General features: G+C 43.6%; 1 protein-coding gene across 1 annotated transcript in view; it reads right to left on the bottom strand.

The window, feature by feature from the left end:
* The window catches only part of HDAC8 (histone deacetylase 8), a 240,343-nt gene that overhangs the window by 12,839 nt on the left and 207,705 nt on the right, over positions 1-19,799 (bottom strand). Inside the window, exon 10 of the mRNA XM_081223206.1 lies at positions 13,071-13,176. Within this exon, the coding sequence (XP_081079332.1) occupies positions 13,071-13,176 (106 nt within the window). The remainder of the gene's footprint in view (positions 1-13,070; positions 13,177-19,799) is intronic.

Raw genomic sequence — 19,799 nt, 5'->3', positions numbered from 1 at the left:
ACCTCCTCAGGAAGGCCTTTATTGGCTATCCTATCTAAAATAGCGCTCTTTCCAAGTTTATCAGTAACCAACCACTAAATATTTATTTATTTGCTCACTGTCTATCTCCCCCATTAGAACGTAAGCTCCATGATGGGCAAGGCCTTCACCTGTCCTCTTTATATCTCTATCATGTAGAAGAGTGCCTAGCACATATTAATACCAATTACATGTTTGTTGAATGAATGAAACATAAAAATAAAAAATCAGCCTAGTGGTAACCAGGCTCCCCTTCCACCCCATAAGGGTGGTGTCAGAAAAGGAAGAGTGAAAAACCAGGACTTTCATCTCTGCTCAATGGCAAGGAGGCCCACTTACCACTGTGTCAGTGGAGGCCACATGGGGAGCAGTAACAAGGTGCCACTACCATCCCTGGCCAGGGTGGTACCTTGAGGTTGAGTGGGGAGCCTGAATTTCCACCCCTGCCCAGTAGTAATGAAGTGCCTCTCCTCCCCGCAGACTGTCAATGACAGCTGAGTGGAGAACCTAGACTTTTACCCCCACCTGGAGGCAATGGGGTGGTGCTTCCCTACCCTGCCAGCATGGTGTCAGGGAAGCCTGCTGAAACAAGATTTAAATAAGGTGCAGGATTTCATAAAAATATCTAAAGTGTTCAGGATATAATAGAAAATCACTCATACCAACAACCGAAAACTCTTAACTTGAATGAGAAAAAGGCAAACAAGAGAGGCCAATGTAGAATGACAGCAATGTTGGAAATATCCAATAAGTAGTTTAAAGCAGGCATCATAAAAATACTTCAACAGGCAATTATAAACATGTTTGAAACAAATGAAAAAAAAATGTCTCAGCAAGGAAATAGAAGAAATAAAGAAAAATTAAATGGAGATTTTAGAACTGAAAAATTCAATAAGTGAAATAAAAAAAACTCAACAGATGGGCTCAACAGCAGAACAGAGAGGGCAGAGGAAGAATCAGTAAACTGGAATATACAGAACAATAGAAATTACCTAATTTGAACAAAAGACAAAAATAGTCAAAAAAAATGAGCAGAACCTCAGGGATCACATGGGACTATGATAAAAGATCTAACAGTCATGTCACCAAGGTCCCAGAGGAAGAGGAGAAAGAAGGTGGGACTGCAAAAGTATTTGAAGAAATAATGGCTAAAGATTTCCCAAATTTGGCAAAAGATAAAACCCTACAGATTAAAGAAGCTGACTGAATTCCAAATGGCCTAAACTCAAAGATCCAAACCAAGATCTATCATAATCAAATCCCTGAAAACTAAAGTAAAAGAGAAAATCTGGAAAGCTGAAAAACAAAAACAAAGGCTTACCTATAAGGGAAACATAATTCAAATGACAGTGGTTTTCTCATCAAAAACCATGGAGGCCAGAAGGAGGTGGTTCAGCATTTTTCAGGTGCTGAAAGAAAATAAATGTCAACCCAGAATTGTACATCCAGTGAAAATGTCCTTCAGGAATGAAGGGGAAATGAAAATATTCTCAGAGGAAGGCAAACTAAGAGAATTTGTTGCTACTAGACCCACCCTAAATGACTAGCTAAAGGAAGTTTTTGACATGGAAAGGAAATGATGAAAGAAGAAATATTGGGACTTCCCAGGTGGCGCAGTGGTTAAGAAGTTGCCTGCCAATTCAGGGGACACGGGTTCGATCCCTGCTCCAGGAAGATCCCACATGCTCCGGAGCAACTAAACATGTGCGTCGCAACTACTGAGCCTGTGCTCTAGAGCCTGCGAGGCACAACTACTGAGCCTGTGAGCCACAATTACTGAAGCCCACGAGCCTAGAGCCCGTGCTCTGCAACAAGAGAAGCCAGCGCAATGAGAAGCCCGTGCACCGCAATGAAGAGTAGCCCCCACTCACTGCAACTAGAGAAAGCCCGCGCGCGGCAACGAAGACCCAACGCAGCCAAAAATAAATAAATAAATACATAAAATTAAGGAAAAAAAGAAATCTTGAAGGAAGGAAGAGGGAACAATGCAAAGGGTAAAAATATGGGTAAGTATCATAGATTTTTCTTCTCCTCTTGAGTTTTCTAAATTATGTTTGATGATTGAAGGAAAAATTATAACATTGTCTGATGTAGTTCTGAATATATATAGAGGAAATATCATTAGATTATATAATAACACAATTAGATTACAAGTGGGGGAGGGGAAGAGGGGAAAGGGACTTAAAAGTAGGTAAGGTTTCTACACTTCACTCAAACTGGTAAAATGGCAATACCTGTAGACTGTGATATGCTACATATGTATAATATATACCCAGAGCAATCACTCAAAAGCCTATACAAACATATACAGACAAAATTACTGCAAATAAATCAAAATGGAATTTGAACAAAGGTATAAGTTGCCAACAGTAAAGGTAAAGAAAACAGAGAAACAAAGAATAGAGGGAACAAAGAGAAAACACAAAATAAAATGGCAGATTTAATCCCTAATATCAAAATTGAATTGAATATAAATGATCTAAATACACCAATTAAAAGACAAAGATTGGCAGAGTGGCTAAAAAAATGATCCAATTATATGCTGTCTATAAGAAACTCACTTCAAATATAAGTAGGTTGAGAGTAAAAGGATAGAATAATATATGCCATGAAACAGTAGTAAAAAAAAGGAGGAGTGGCTATATTGATATTAGATAAAGTAGACCTCAGAACAACAAAAAAATTACCATGGACAAAGAAGGACATTACATAATGGTAAAAGGGTCAATCTACCAGGAAGATATAGCAATCCTAAATGTGCATGCACCAAACAACAGAGCTTTAGAGTACCTGAAGCAAAACCTGATACATCTATAAGGAAAAATAGATAGATCCACAATTAGAATTAGAGAATTCAACATCACTCTCTTAGCAATTGATAATAGAACAACTAGACAGAAAAGTAGCAAGGATATAGAATAACTCAACAATGCTACCAACCAAGAGGATCTAAGTGACACTGATCAAATAATCCACCAAACAACAGCAGAATATATTACATTCTTTTCAAGCACTCACAGAACACATGCCAAGATAGACCATATACTGGGTCATAAAACAAGCCTCAACAAATTGAAAATATTTGAAATTATACAGAACATGTTTTCTGACCACAGTGGTATCAAAGTAGAAATTAAAAAAAAAAAACCTCCTGAAAAAAAACCTTCAGGTCCAGATGGTCTCATTGGAGAATTCTACTAAAGATGAGAATTAACATAAATTCTATACTCTCTCTTGCAGAAAACAGAAGAGGAGGTAACACTTCTGAACTCATTTTTATAGGGCTAATATTGCCCTGATACTGAAAGCAAATGATGGTGTCACAAAAAAGAAAACTACAGACTAATATCCCTTATGAATATAGACGTAAAGTCCTCAACAAAATATTAGCAAATAGAATTCTGAGCAATTAATTCTTAGAATTAGCAAACAGTTCCTAGAATTAGAATATATATATATATATTTTTTTACACCATGAACAAGTGGGGTTTATCCCAGGTATACAAAGCTGGTTCAGTATTTGAAAATCAATCAATGTAACCTACCATATTAAAAGGCTAAAAAGAAAAATTATATATATACTGGTATTAGTGTCAACTGATGCAAAAACAGCATTAAGTAAAATTCAGCATCCATTCATGACATAAATTCTCAGAAAACTAGGAATATAGTGGGGTACTGCCTCAACTTTTAAGGAAAATCTAAAAAACCTATAGCTAACATCATGCTTAATGGTAAAAGACAATGTTTTCCCTCTAAGTTCTGGAACAAGGCAAGGATGTCTGTCCTCACTGCTCTTATTCAACATAATACGGGAAGTCTAATCCAGTGTAATAAGGCAAGAAAAGGAAACAAAAAGCATATAGATCAGACAGGAAGAAATAAAACTGTCTCTATTTGCAGATGGTGATTTATGTAGAGAATCTTAAGGAGTCTACAAGAAAACAGCCAGAAATAACAAATGAGTTCAGGAAGGTCACAGGATACAAGAACAATATACAAAAATTGTATTTCTATATACTAGCAATGAACACATGGAAGCCAAAATGAAAAACATAATAAATCAATAAAAGAAAAACTTAGGTATAAAACCTGTTAAGGATGTGTATGCTGGAAATGACAAAATGCTAATGAAGGAAATCAAAGAAGATCTAAATAAATGGAGAGACATACCATGTTCATGGATTGGAATTCTCTCTAAATTGATATACAGGTTAAACACTATTCCTAACAAAATCACATCAAGGTTTTTTTTTTTCTAAAGATATAGACAAGGTTATTCTAAAGGTTATATGGAAAGGCAAAGACACTAGTATAGCTAAAACAACTTTGAAAAAGAAAGGGGAATCACTCTACCTGATTTATTATATAGCTACTACAGTAATCAAGACAGGAATAGGTATATAGATCAATGGCGCAGGAGAGAAAACCCAGAAAAAAGACTGAGACAGTTGCCTTGGAGTGAATGACAGTTTTGGAAAGGGAGGTGGTCCTAGGGAGATATCTGGACTTTCAGCCCTTCTACTAGATTGAAGAGGCTTTACATCATGACATGCTTTTCAAGACAAATGGAGGCACCCTAGAATTACTAGAGGTACCTAAGAAAGGAATCAGTACCTCAAACATGTAAAATAGTCCATCTCCAGTCCCTTATTTTTCCAGCTGTGTGCAGGTACAGTGACCAGATTTTGTAAACTAAAAACTGGGACATAAGGTCTGATAAAAGATTATTGTCTTAAAAAGCTCCAACATGTATTTCTTTTTTTCTGACTATAAAAGCAATACACGTTCATGCTAGAAATTTTGAAAAATACAGAAAAAGAATACAGAACAAGTAAAAAATTACCCATAATTTCAATCCTACCATCAAAGATAACTACTGTTGGCACTTTTGGTATATTTCCTTCTAGTGTTTTTCTAAGCATATCCACACACTCACTCACACACACATTATGTATATTTACAAAATTGAGACTACATGGTATTAAATCATTTCATATCTTTTTTTCACTTAAGATTGTTACCATGAGCATTATTCTCTTGTCATCAAATTATCTTTAAAAATTTATTTTTAATTGGCTGCAACAAATTCTTCCATGTAGTTATACTGATATTGTATCATACCTCAAACTCAATGTATTGAAAGAGAACACATCAAGTATATGTTTCTGTAAAACTATCCCCCACCCCCAATGGCTCCCCATCCCAGTTGGTATCCAGGCTGGAAACCTCAGAGTCATCTTTACTCCTTCCTTTCTCCTTGATCCCCTATAAATGACATACCTCCAAGTGCTGTTGATACTCTCTTCTTAAGAGCTCTCAGCCATTCGGGAGGAATAGGATAGGGAGTAGCCTACCACCACTGTTCTGGTACAGGTCTTTGCAGGCTCACCCTTGGAATACCACCATGATCCATCCAAACATCACTGCATCATGTCATGTCCTAATTCCAGAACCTAGAATGGCTCCTACTTTATTGTATCTGATATGGACAATTCAGCCTGAAATTCAAGGAAACCTGCCATCTGCCCCGGGCTCCCACCTATCCAAGTTTCCGTTGCGTATGAGCACTTCCCTATTCTATCTATTCAAAACATCCCAGCCTTCTGAAAGCACTCTCCTTAAAGTCTTACTTCTCTTCTTCTTCTACCTTGCATCAGCCCTTATTATGTCCTGATGTGTCTAAGGGGGTTAGTTTTGTCTCCTCACCTAGACTTCTCAACTGTTTTTCAGAAGCAGGGTTAATGTCTTAAACTTCTCTTATATCTCCCATGACACCAAGCACACGGGAAGTTCCAAAAAATATTCATTGATTGATTTAGCTGGGCTTTAAAGTGGAGACACAATGATACTTCTTAAAATCGACCTCATTCAGAACCTCACTTTGGGAGACATTGCAAGGTGGGAAGGGTTTACTAGGGGCGATTGGAAAGAGCAGACAGGGATGATGAGTAGACTTGACTGAGCAATAGTGCCAAGAAGAGGAGGGGCACCAGGCCTAGATTCAAATCCTGATGTCACCACTTACTTGTTACGTGACTGCGGGCATGTTACGTTAGCTCTGCGGGCACCAGTTTCCTACCTCATGAGGTAATAGTGAGGATGAAATGAGATCAAGTATGTAAAGAATCCAGCATGGTGACGCACACTAGGCTTTCAATAATGGGAGTTCCCACCTCCTGGATTTAGGTAGGTATTTCAAGTCTTCAAAAGTAACCTGCCAGGGGCTTCCCTGGTGGCGCAGTGGTTAAGAATCTGCCTGCCAATGCAGGGGACACGGGTTCGAGCCCTGGTCTGGGAAGATCCCACATGCCGCGGAGCAACTAAGCCCGTGCGCCACAACTACTGAGCCTGCGCATCTGGAGCCTGTGCTCCGCAACAGGAGAGGCCGCGACAGTGAGAGGCCCGCGCACCGCGATGAAGAGTGGCCCCCGCTCGCCGCAACTAGAGAAAGCCCTCGCACAGAAACGAAGACCCAACACAGCCATAAATAAATAAATAATAAATTAAAAAAAAAAAAAAAAAAAGTAACCTGCCAAGGGTTTTCATCGTTTGTTAAAAGCCGCCGTCAAAGTTACTAGAACTTTGGGGAGCAGCCTTCATTTTCATTTTAGAATTTCTAAAATTTTCAGCATGATATATTTACAAATTTTTTGTTTAATAATGACAGTAACAACAACAATAACCAACCTTTCCAATTCTTACACACTTTAGTGAAGCAAGCGAGGCTCCTGGAAGAGACCACAGTGGGCTGAAGAGGGATGAAGAAAGGATAGGGGATGGCAAAGGGAGATAAGGGATGGACATCACAGAGATCCTCACCTGAAGTCACGCAAATTGGCTCAGAGTAGCCTCCACTATCCTGCTCCAAAGTCCTTTCAAGAAGCCCTAAAGCAAATGGTCAGTCTGTCTTGGGACTAACCCTGACTTTCAATTTACCCTCATGGCTTCTCAGGAAGCAAGAGAAGGTGTGGAAGTAAGCCGAGTTTCCATTGTGTAGAGTCCCACAGGGCAGGAGCACTGTTTCAAGCTGGGGGCTCCAACAGGCCTTGGACATGCCCAGACCTGATGCCCCAATTGCTAGTCCCTAGAAGAATGTCAATCCCAGACTTCAGGCTGCTAGAGGAGGTGCTGCTTACATTCAGCACAGTGGTTCTCCCAAGAATATTACCGGTAGATGTGCAAAGGGTCTCAGCTTGGGGCTGTGGAACTGTAAATAGGCTGGGCCTGGTGACCACAGCACACTTCAGGCAGCAGGAGTCATGTGGGCTGGCTTCGTCCACCTTCTGTCCTTCTCTTTTACTTCTCTACTCATCTCAAAATGGAGTGGACATTTCAATTACAGTATGGTGGGGTGAGAGGGGCATGGCTAAAAGACCTAGGTCAGGGACCAGAATTTCAAATGTTGTCCATGGCTGATTTCCTCCCATTTCCAGAGAGACATCAGATTTCAGATGCTTTGGATCAGCCACAAGGAAGGAGCCGGGTGTGTAGTACAAGGTGGGAGGGGTTTACCAGGGGTAATTGGAAAAAGCAGATAATGAGTAGGCTTGATAGGGCAACACTGCAAAGAGAGGAGGGGCACTGGTAAGGCCAAAGAGCCTGACTCCAAAGTCTCAATTCAGACAGACCCGGGGTCAAATGTCTGCTCCACCACCTATTAGCACAGTGTGTGGCACAGAGTAGGTGCTTAGTAATTCCTTGCTGAATGACTGAATAAAGGTAACCTTGGCCAAGTCATTTATCCTCTCTGAAACTCTCTGAATTCCTCATCTGTAAGATAAATAGTAGCTATTATTCTTATTATTTCTCCTGTGGTGTCTCTCCCCACACCCATATCAGTTTGCTGGTCCATCTCCCCAACCCAGCACCATAGAGGCTGCCATACTAAGCCTCCTTCTTTAAGGGTCAGAAAGGGCAGATGGGCACAAGGCCTGCTCTTTCCTCTTGTGTCCTCCCCCCACCTCCTCTTCTCCTCCTGCTCCTTTCCTCCTGGTCCCACTTGTTTACTTTTCTAACTTAGGCAAACTTGGGGTAGAATATGGGAACATAGAGCAAGTGTAGAAACCTCCAGTTACAACTGCAACACATACTCACATATACACAACTCACCTTCCCTCCCCCTCACCCACCAGGTCGGGCCTGGGCTGCAACATGAAGCTTTTGGCCCCCTAGGGACTTTTACTTAATTCAAATGTCATCAGTACCAGGGATTAGAAAACCTCTACCCCTGTTTCCCCATGCAGAGCTAGGCAGGCTCAGGGAGCTAGCTGCCTCTGGGGATTGATCACATCAGCACTGTTCCAACTCTGGAAGGTTCACTGTGAGCCAACTCCTCTGGAGTACGTCAACCAGAGAGGAAAGACAAACAAGTTTGAGCACATGAAGATGGTGTGAGGGTGATTTTACAGTAGTGGTCATGAGCTAGGCTGAGCGATCCACTCTGTAACCCACACTTCCTTGTGAACAATGACACATATCTTCAAGATTCATTGGCACGAGAAGAACAATTTGTGGGAGCAACACATAGCTTTTCTCTGTATAAAGCTAACAGCTTGAATGGACTCTCCATAGTTTTATTTTTGTTATTTTTCTCTCTTAGAAAGTCTAATGGGCAGTAAAGATGGGATAAGGTGAGGTCCAAATCTGCCTGTGCCTCCAGTCATCCTGTGGCATATGGAATGCATCTCTATACGATGAACCTCCTCAGGTTTCATCTCCAATAGATTAAAAATCCCACCTTTTGTGCTTTTTGTGTGTGTGTGTGCTTCTAAGGGATGTGAGAAAGAGAGAAAATCCAAGCTCAAAGGTTAAACAAATTCAACCAGATATGCTGGTGAAACTCCTTCCCATAGAGTGGAGCTTAATCCATCCACTCCCTCATTGCCACCCACCTCCCCCAAATAATCCTTGCCTCTGCCCCACTACCTTTGTTTTTAATGGGGGGTGGGAATGAGTGGGGGAAGGGAGGCACTGAGAGAAATGGCCAGCCTCACAGAGGTTTTATATGCAAGAACAAATGATAGTCTTGTAGGCAGGTTCAGGAAAATCTTTCAGAATGCAGAAAATTCAGCAGCCTTTCCACACTGACCATTGTCATGGCAACACACTATCTGATGGCAGCATGCGTCACCAGGCTGGAGGGGCACGGTCTCAGTATAGCAGGTTAGCCTGGCCATTTTTAGCAACATTTGGACTTCTTTCTAGCCTCATTTCTTCTAGGTTCAACTGAATTTCTTTTTGGTTCTGGACTTATGTGCTCTGCTCATTTGCATGGCTAGAACACAAGACTTTGTCAATATGAAAGGGATGGCTAAATGGAAAAATCTGAAGATTCCTAGTATTCTATAGCCATTCTACTTGCTGTCCTGGCTCCCCACCCACTCTCAGCCACCTAGTTTCTTTTCTTCTCCTCATCAGTTCTTTCCTATACACAGCATTACCTCCCCTGTGCCCCCCCCAACTGTGACTCATCTACCAACCCCTGCACTCTCATCATCTTCTTTTTATTGTTTTTCTATTTTCTCATTTTAATGTACAGCATCCTAGAATCTTAGGATTGGAAGGAACCTTGAAAATAACCTAGTATAATCACCCTCGTCCAAATGCAGGAGTCTGTCTACGATATGACAGTCAAGTGACTGTCTTGCCTCTACTTGTATGTCTCCAGCAATAGAGACCTCATTCCTTTCTGGGCAGTCTGTTCCACTTTGGACAGCTCTAATCGTTAGAAAATTCTTCTTTCTCTTGAATGAAAATCTGCCTTTTAATAATATCTACACATGGAGCCTAGATCTGTGCCCTGTGACCGCATAGACTCTGTCTATGCCCTCTGCTCTGTGACAGCCTCTCAGAGATATAGGACCACATCCCCCTGGGTCTTCTTTTCTCCAAAAGCCCAGCTCCTCCAACCAGACCTCTTGGAGCCTGGGCTCCAGTTCTCTCCCCATCCTAACTGACCTCCTGGAGCATATGCTCCTATTTGTCTCCAGTTCTTTTAAAGTGAGGTCGATACTGCATTAGCATCTCTGGAGGCCACCTTGCCTTGGTGACTCACACTGACGAAACTCCCTAACTCTCTTGCAGACAAAATGCTGCAAAGCCATGTTTCCCATCTTGTGTGTGTCCAGTTGCTTTTGAGGACCCAATTCCTAGTCCATATATTTTCTCCCAGTTTAATTTCATGGCGTTGCAGCCAGAATATTGCTTTAATCTATTAGGATCTTTTTTTTTTTACATCTTTATTGGAGTATAATTGCTTTACAATTGTGTGTTAGTTTCTGCTTTATAACAAAGTGAATCAGTTATACATATACATATGTTCCCATATCTCTTCCCTCTTCCATCTCTCTCCCTCCCACCCTCCCTATCCCACCCCTCCAGGCGGTCACAAAGCACCTAGCTGATCTCCCTGTGCTATGCAGCTGCTTCCCAGTAGCTATCTACCTTACGTTTGGTAGTGTATGTATGTCCATGTCTCTCTCTCGCTTTGTCACAGCTTACCCTTCCCCCTCCCCATATCCTCAAGTCCATTCTCTAGTAGGTCTGTGTCTTTATTCCTGTCTTACCCCTAGGTTCTTCATGACATTTTTCCCCCTTAAATTCCATATATATGTGTTAGCATACGGTATTTGTCTTTCTCTTTCTGACTTCCTTCACTCTGTATGACAGACTCTAGGTCTATCCACCTCATTACAAATAGCTCAATTTCGTTTATTTTTATGGCTGAGTAATACTCCATTGTACACATGTGCCACATCTTCTTTATCCATTCATCCGATGATGGACACTTAGGTTGTTTCCATCTCCGGGCTATTGTAAATAGAGCTGCAATGAACATTTTGGTACATGACTCTTTTTGAATTATGGTTTTCTCAGGGTATATGCCCAGTAGTGGGATTGCTGGGTCATATGGTAGTTCTATTTGTAGTTTTTTAAGGAACCTCCATACTGTTCTCCATAGTGGCTGTACCAATTCACATTCCCAACAGCAGTGCAAGAGTGTTCCCTTTTCTCTACATCCTCTCCAGCATTTATTGTTTCTAGATTTTTTGATGAGGGCCATTCTGACCAGTGTGAGATGATATCTCATTGTAGTTTTGATTTGCATTTCTCTAATGATTAATGATGTTGAGCATTCCTTCATGTGCTTGTTGGCAGTCTGTATATCCTCCCTGGAGAAATGTCTATTTAGGTCTTCTGTCCATTTTTGGATCTTTTAAAAAATCTTTTAAAAAATCTTGACTTCCATGTAACTTACATATCCTCTAAGATTTATTATTATTATTATTACTATTTTTTAACCAACCCTCAAACTAATCTTTTATCTCAAGTCTTTTCAAAATTTATTCCTCTTTTGGGTTTCTTACCTTTCCTAGTTCTCTTCCCTTTGAATTACTTTCCTTATGTCTTCTCTCCCTTGTCATTTCCATTTCCTCAATAGCAAGATGTCACCTGTCTCTGGAGATAAGTGCCTGGGTGTGTGTGCAGGAAAGCATGAGGGCATACAGATATCTGCACATACCCAGGTGTGAGCAAGTAGCTGCAGAGCCTTGTTTAGTTTCTCTGTTTCTATTGCTTTGTCTGTGCTCTACCAGGATTTAGAGACTGGATGAGGGGAAAATGGCAAGGTAGAAGGAAAAGGGGTAAGAGAAGTTGGTCCAGGATCTGAGAAGGGCAGTAGGAAACTAGGGTGGGAGCATGAGTGTTAATTGGGGCTGCAACGCAGTGAGAAGGGCTGAAGAAGGGCCAGGAAAAGAAAGATTTTAAAGGCCTTAAAAAGGTTGGAGGAGGGAGGAGGATTTGGTTAGGAAGTGAGGACTTCTGAGGCTGGTAGCCATTGAGAGGCCAGAGGGAGGTGGCTTGAAACTGCAGGGTCAAGGAAAGGCTGAGGGATGTGGGACACCTGAGAGGGGCAATAAGCATTGCTATGAGCACAACCTTATGAGTCTATGACTCTTGAGCTTAGAAACGCTTCTCTGGTCAAAGGAGCCTGGGATGTGGAGTCCCTGCGTATGGACTCAGCTGTTGTCACAGACTTGGCTGTACTAGAGGATGGGGCCTTAATATCACCCTCGGCAAAGACCCCCAGGGTACAACGTGTTCCCTCAGATTAACTCTGACACAGAATAGGCCTCCCTTTCATGCTAGATTCTATTCCAATGAGGGAGTCAAAGTTAGGAGAACTGGTGCTATCTTGGTTGTTAGATGAATAAACATGGGAATTTCACTCTCCAGGATAGGCAATGTGATACCTTTGGCCTCTTAACTTTGCAAATAATTAGGATCCAGAAAAATATGCACACGTACACACATTCAATTAAATAGGAATGTGGGTGCCAAAACGACTTTTAAAAAATGGTAGGTGAAGTGAGTTGAGTTGAGAAGCAGCAGCTGGGGTTGGGAGGGGGGCTCTACCAATAGTGTCCCCAAACAGCTAGTGGACAGTGTGATCAAGAGGGTGATAACCTGATGACTGTCATTTTCCCTCTGTCCAGAGGCCAGAATAATTGGAGGCCAGCCTTAGGGAAGGGAAGGATAGGGCAACAGCCACATCTCTAAATGAGACTGGGGAACCCACTCCCAGGGCTTCAGAATCCCTGACTACTCATTGTGGGCTCACAGTCACTTGAGGCTCTACTGAACCAAGGGAACACATTGGAACAGAATGTCTGTGAGCACCCTTCACCCCTACCCCCAACCCCAAGTCTGAATTGACTTGATTTTCCCTCATCTTAGAGAGAATTTTACTGTTGCCCTTTTCAAAGGGAGAGTTCCAGGGCACACTTTAGAACTGGCTTTCCACTGGAGGTGCCTAAAGTTGAACCTTTTGTTCCCCTGAAGGTGACATTAGCTGGCCAAATGACAATCCCAACCAGAGTGACCAGCGTGGAATTCCAACTACAAGCTCTCAGGCCAAGAAGAGGTTTCCCTTCCAAGTCGGTGTAAAGATTAGCCACCAAATGACAAATGGTATTGGGGGAAGTCCCCACTGATGGGTCACCACAAGCTGGGTGGAATGAGGAGGGCAGGACTCGAGGGGTGGTGCTCACCTTTGATGTAGTTGAGGATTTGCTGGACTCGGTGGGGCTCATTGCGGTCTGGCCGGCAGCTTGGCGTGATTTCCAGCACATAATCAGGACCATATGCTGTGAAAAACTGTAAGGAAAAGGGAAAGGCCAAAAAACAAACTAAACCACAGAAAACCTCCAAACCAAACCACATACAAACAGAACAATCAAGAGAAATCCACCGCTACTGACAAGGTAAGGGAGGTCCAGGTGGGCAGGGCAGGAGGATGCAGCAGGAAACCGTTCCCCATTTTCAAACCTCCCATGACAGTCCACTGTGAAATTCTTTGGCTTGGTGTTCAAGGTCCTCTCTGCTCACGTCTCAATTTTTCTCTCTAGCCTCTCTATCCCCTGTTCTCTAGCCACACTGGCCTGCTCTGGGCTCTCCCAAATGAGACTGGGCTTGGTTCCCCCACCCCGCCCCCCCTCCCCCCCGAGTATCTTTGCCATTGCTCTTTCCTGGGGTCTGCAAAGGCCCTCCCCCAACCCCTGCTGCCTATGAAAAACCTCCCCATCCTTCTAGGCATAGCTCAAATGTCACCTCCTTCACAAAGCTGTCCCTCATTCTCCACCAACCCCCAGAGTGTTCTGTTGGTACATCTCTTATGGCCCCTGTTCAACAAATCGACAGTGCTTGCCGGCATGTCACATACAGGTCACTGTGCCGGCTGCTGCGGGGGCTGTGAAGATGGACAAACCCTCCTCTGGGGTGCTCTGGGTGTTCCCAAGCACGTTCTGCAGTGTGTAGAGATTTTTCAACAGCGACCTGATCTCCCTGCACTGGATTATCAACTCCTTGAAGGCAGGCAGCACCTGTGCCTTAGTCACCTCCTTGGTCCTCACAGACCAAGGCAGCTGCCTGTTAGTTTTGGTTGCCTTGAATTCCCTGACCCGGAATGTCAAATGAGCCTGGTTTCTCTAGTTTTTCTTTCTCCGTAGTAGAGTTTATTTGTTTTTAAATGCAGGGAATCAAAATAAAGGTCTTTGGATTCTATTTCTAGTTCACTAGATGATTCCTTGTGACCTTTGCTAAGTCACAATATCTGATTCAGCTTCTCTATTAGGGCCCGCTTGGGGAAAAACACCCCATGACAAAGGGAATCATTCAATTGGGATAAGCCTTTGAATGGGAAATATGCAAAGCTACTATTTCTGTTTAGTTTTTAACAGAAATAGTATTTGTGCACACTCTCTGGAGAGAGAGCATATGGTCCTTAACATTATGTGCTTTCAATAGTGATATTGTTAGGTGGTAAGTAAGCCAGGGAAATTCAAATTCCATGGAAAAAAATGGTACAGAGGGCATGAGCAAAAGGGATCTTGGTATGTGTCATGAATTTGATGTCATTCAAAGAGCCTCTAAAAAAATAATCCAGGGTGATTGCCATTGCCACCAAATTATCCTTGTTAAGAGTCTGGATGTACATCTGGCACTGTGGGAGAGGTTGTGGAACAATCTCTAGGGATTCTAACAGTGTCTTTGTGGAATCTATGGGAGTAATTTGATGGGGAGATGGCTTTTGCACATCCATGACAGAAGACTCCACACATCTAATTAAAAGAAAAATGACCAAGACTGTGCCAATGCTTATAATGCTTTTTTTTTTGGACTGAACTAAAAAGGAAAGAGGGGTCTAGTTCCTTCCTGCTGGGGTTATTACTCTCTGATGCCTGAAGCCCCGAATTCTGTAGATAGAAGAGGCCTTGAGTAGAGATCATCTTTACCACATCCATATATGGAATGGACAAGAGGGGTTACCTGGGGGACACATCCAGAAACTAACTCCCCCATTCTGATCAAAGAAACCTGAGAGGTTTGTATTTTTAGCCAAGGAGGGCCCCTCAGTCCAAGCCCGAGAACCTCGTGGGCTTGGCTCTGGAAGAGAAGGCTTCAAACAGGTGTGGCCCTCTCTCCTTGGACGGCCTCTCCTCCTCCAGAAGGTGTCAAGTAGTACACTCATTTCACGGGTATGGAAAGACGGGTTTAGAGAGAGCAATAGAAGAAAGGCAGCTGCAACAAAGAAGCCACTGTGGGGGACCCAAACCCGTGGCATCAAAGTGCTATAAAAATCAGAGTCAGGGGGCCTTGCTGAGGTCTAGGAGGAGGGAATGTTCTGCCTCTATCTACGAAGATAACACTGCTGATCCTCCGTCAGCAAGGCATGTTGTGAGCTATCTGTTTCGGGCTGAGCGTCTGGAACAACGTGTCCTCATTGTGAGGGCCTGCCGCACGCTCAGCCGCGTTCTCTGGCTTTAGCCCCCTCTTGGGCCAAGAGCACACGGTTGCAAGACGGTCAGCTGGGGCCAGAAGTGACTGCCACGTGAGAGCTCAGCTTGACTGGGATCAAGGCTCCTGTCCTGGCTGCATGAGCACCTGGCTTTAACTAACCCATAAATAACCCATTCTTTGCTGAAGCAGGCTGGCTGCAGGTGAGTGTGGGCTCCTAAACATCTCCCCACCTTTGCCAATCAAATATTATTCCCAGGTCCTGCTTATTCGCACTATTCTTAGGCTAGGGGACCCAGATGATTTAAGAAAGTCCCTGTTTTGTGATCCAGTTCCACATGGCAACTGACTGGTCCTAGCCTTGGGAGGCTCTGCTTGGGGGGGAAGTGACAGGCACCGGGAAGGCAGAGGCTGTATCTAAGGCAAAGGTGGTGTGGTGCCCTCTTCCCCTCTCTGGCTCTCTCGTGGTATTTGTTTCTGTGTTATATTATGCTTTTAGTTTTGCACTTGTTAACTCCTTTCTACGGGACCATGAACTCTGCAAAGGCAGAAACTTCTGTCGCATTCTCTTTGCAGAGCCTGTAGAGTTGAATTTCCTTCAACCTTTACTTTAAAATTATGTTGAATTACATTAATTCACAAAAGGTTTAGCCGGCCATTCAGTTAATTCTGTGGAATAATGCAAGGAGCCAATTTATGGCATGAACAGTTTTCTCGGCTCTTGAGGAAGCATGATGAGGCGGGAAGAGCCCCAGCCTCGGAGTTAGGCAGAGCTGGATTTTCATACCCGATTGAGCTGTGTGCCTCAGGCGAGCTTCGTAATCTCTTTCAGTCCTTGCTACCAGAGGAATGATAAATCCTGACCTGGCTGGGTTGTTAGGAATCACAGAGATAATATACATTAAAGGGCCGACCACAGGGCCCAGCACAGGGTAGGATGTCAGTACATGCGAATTCCCTTCTTCTGAGGCAAGAAGCTATTGCCTAACCAGTGCCTCACCCAGACCCTGGGGGATGTTGGGCCAAGCACTGGGGGCCCCCCACGATGCAGAAAGAAGAGCCTGTTCCTCCTGCCAGACAAAGCCCAGCAGCCCCAGTGGCTTCCCGCTTGTTTAAACCATGAGCTCCGCCTAGAGCCGGTGGAGAAACTGACTTCTCTCATAGCTTCCTGCCCTTACTTACTTGCTAGGTGGAAAGGAAATCCGATCAATAAGACAAAGATGTTGGAGGTGGAGGGATTTGGCCAGCACTAGAAATAGCTCAAAGCCGTACCCTGAAATTGACCTCCAGTGTTGAACAGGAAAGGAAACAGGCAAGCGGCAATGCGATTCCCAGACAGGTGGAGCAGGGTATGAAAGAGCCCAGCCGGCTGACAAGTGCAAACGCTGGCTTTGATCTCAGCAAAGGAAGGAGGGAGGTGCTAAAACCCTTCTCCACCCCTTCCCCTTTTTCCTCAGCGCTCCTTTTGCTTTCTGGGTTTCCATTTATGCGTGTTTGAGGGGAACATGGTAGCAGGAATGGGGCAAATGGAAAGGATGAGGTGGGGCTGAAGGGTGGGAGTGGAAGGGAATAGCACTTGAGGGGAGCTGGTCCCTTCTCGACCCAAGAGTCAATGAATAAAGAAAGGAAAATAGCTCAGTCTTGCTCAGTTCAGGCCAGCTCAATGTGCCTTCCTTGCTCACTCCCCTCCAGCTCTTGCTCATGCAATGCAAACAGCATACGCTTAGTTATTTGGTCAAGAAGATATTCAGAAGAAGCTTTAAGGTTGTTGTTATTCCTTCCTAATCCTATGTGGTCACAGGAAACCAAACCACAAACCCCGAACAGCCAATCCTTTTATCCTTTCTTCAATATTTGTTAAGTACCTACTGACTAGGTGTCAGTAGGTACTTAATAGATACTTTATTAAGTACTTAACCTGATTAGGTTAGTCACTGGGGTGCAAAGATTGTAAGATATGCTTAGTAGGAGGGGTCAGTATGATGAGAGGTATGACAATAATACTAAAGTCACAAGTAATAACAGTCAATGTTTTTTCTCTTTTTAAAAATTGAAGTATAGTTGATTTACAATGTTGTGTTAGTTTCTGATGTACAGCAAACTGATTCAGTTATACGTATATATGCATATATATATTATTTTTCAGATTCTCTTCCCTTATAGATTATTACAAGATATTGAATATAGTTCCCTGTGCTATACAGTAGGTCCTTGTTGGTTATCTATTTTATATACAGTAGTGTGTATATGTTAATTCCAAACTCCTAAGTTATCCCCTCTTCCCCCTTTGGTGACCATAGTTTGTTTTCTATGTCAATAACAGTTAACAGTTAATATTGATTAAAGGCTTCTTATGTGTCAGGCACTTAAAGTGTCTGCGCACTTTTTATGGACTGACAATTCTCACAACCAACTCATATGGAGGTTCTAGAATTACTTCCATTTTTTTTTTTTTTTTTTTTTTGCGGTATGCGGGCCTCTCACTGTTGTGGCCTCTCCTGTTGCGGAGCACAGGCTCTGGACGCGCAGGCTCAGTGGCCATGGCTCACGGGCCCAGCCGCTCCACAGCATGTGGGATTTTCCCAGGCTGGGGCATGAACCCGTGTCCCCTGCATCGGCAGGCAGACTCTCAACCACTGCGCCACCAGGGAAGCCCTACTTCCATTTTAAGATGAGAATCGGAAGCACAGAATAGTCAGATAACTTGACAGAGATCACACAGCTAGCACGTGTGGTGTGAGATTTGAACCCAGGTCATTCTGGAGATCAGCACTACACATAGGAGCCTCTAAACTACCCCAGAGGAAGTGACTGTGTAGGGCGGGGTCTGCAAAGGGGGCCTGGTGGATGGGAGGGAGGCATCCACAAGAGAGCCTGGGCAAGAGCAGGGACTGTGGAATGGAACAGCATATTTAGCACAATTTGATGTTGCTCGAGGGTAGGGCATAAGGAGGATCAGGACACGAGGCTGGGGAGGCAGGATGAGTTTCACGGTAGGCGCTGCGTGTTCCCCACACTAAGGCATTTGACCTGATCCCAGACTAGAAGGTCCACGAGGGCCGAACACTCTTTTGCTTCCCACTGTCAGTGCCAGTTCCCAAAACAGTGCTTGTCCCTAGGAGGTGGCAAGTAACTATTTGTGGCATAAGTGAATGGAAACTTGGGGGAGCTTGGAAATGAGGGGATGAACAGGTCAGCTGGGCACTTGAGATGGCTCAATGGCTACAGTGTAGAGAATGGAATGGAATTTGAGGGGAGGAATGCAAATAGGGAGACCAGTGACAAGGTTGGTGCTAGAGCCATGTTGAGTGGTAACAGGGCCTGAGCCAGAACAGTTCTGGGAGGAACCGAGAGTGAAAAACTTAAAAGATAGCATCAATAGGACTAAACAATGAGTTGGATGTGGGAAGTAAGGAAGAAGAGAGAGTCAAGGATTTCCCACTGTGTAGGAGGTACAGTGACAGGGTGAGGAATACAAGCAGAGGACAAGGGTTCGTGGTGGGGTGTATATGTGTGAGGGGGGTTCAACGGGGAGCATGTTTAGGGTCAGAATCGTGAGGATACAGTGGTCTGCAATTCAGGCGAGAGGTTGGGCCTAAGATACAGAATATGTGTTATAGATTTGGGAGTTATCAATGACATAAAGGAATTGGATGAGAATTGCCAAGGAATTGCCTTGGCCGGCATGGGAGGCTTCCTACAGAGTAAGAGAAGAGAAGAGAGGCGAGGAAAGAATCATGGGGAACAGCCAACACTTCAGAGGTGGACAGAGGGAGAGGAAACAGTTCTGGTGATGATTTGAGATGTTGCAGAGAGGTGAAATAAAGGCAGAGTGATCTTCTGATTTGTCCATGGGAAGATCTTTGCTGCAGCAAAGTCAGTGGAGGGTGTGGACAAGGCCCGACTGGAGGGGGCTGAAATGTTGATGGGAAGAAGTGGAGGTAAGAATGATGGGGACTTCCCTGGTGGTCCAGTGGTTAAGACTCCGCCCTTCCAATGCAGGGGGTGTGGGTTCGATCCCTGGTGAGGGAACTAGGATCTCGCATGCCATGTGGTGTGGCCAAAAATATATAAATAAAGAAAAAAAAAAGAATGACGGTAAGAATACACACATACACTCTCCTTTTTTAAAGAGTTTGGTACAGGGGTGGGACTGGAGTAGGGTGGTATTTTAAGATGGGAGGGTCTTAAAAGTATATTTATAGGCTGAGGGGAAGAGCCCACAGGATAGGAGTCAGAGGCAGCCTGATAAGGATTTCGAGTTGTTTATATCTGTCTTTCTAGCTCCTTAGCCAGAGTGCCACAAGGGAAGAATACTGTTGTATTCATATTTCTATTACCTACAGCTCCTAGCATAGGGCTTGGAAAATAATAGGTACTCAATTCATGTTTGTTGAAGGAATGAAATTCTGAAGACAGGCACATCCAGTAGGGAGAATCAGGGTCTTGAAGGAGGGGCGATTGCAAATAGGCAGGGATGGGGT

The sequence above is a fragment of the Mesoplodon bidens genome (assembly GCF_964165515.1).
Source record: "Mesoplodon bidens genome assembly, chromosome: X".
Classification (NCBI taxonomy): domain Eukaryota; kingdom Metazoa; phylum Chordata; class Mammalia; order Artiodactyla; family Ziphiidae; genus Mesoplodon; species Mesoplodon bidens.
Note: the sequence above shows the minus strand (reverse complement) of the source record. Positions and strands in the feature narration are given on the sequence as shown.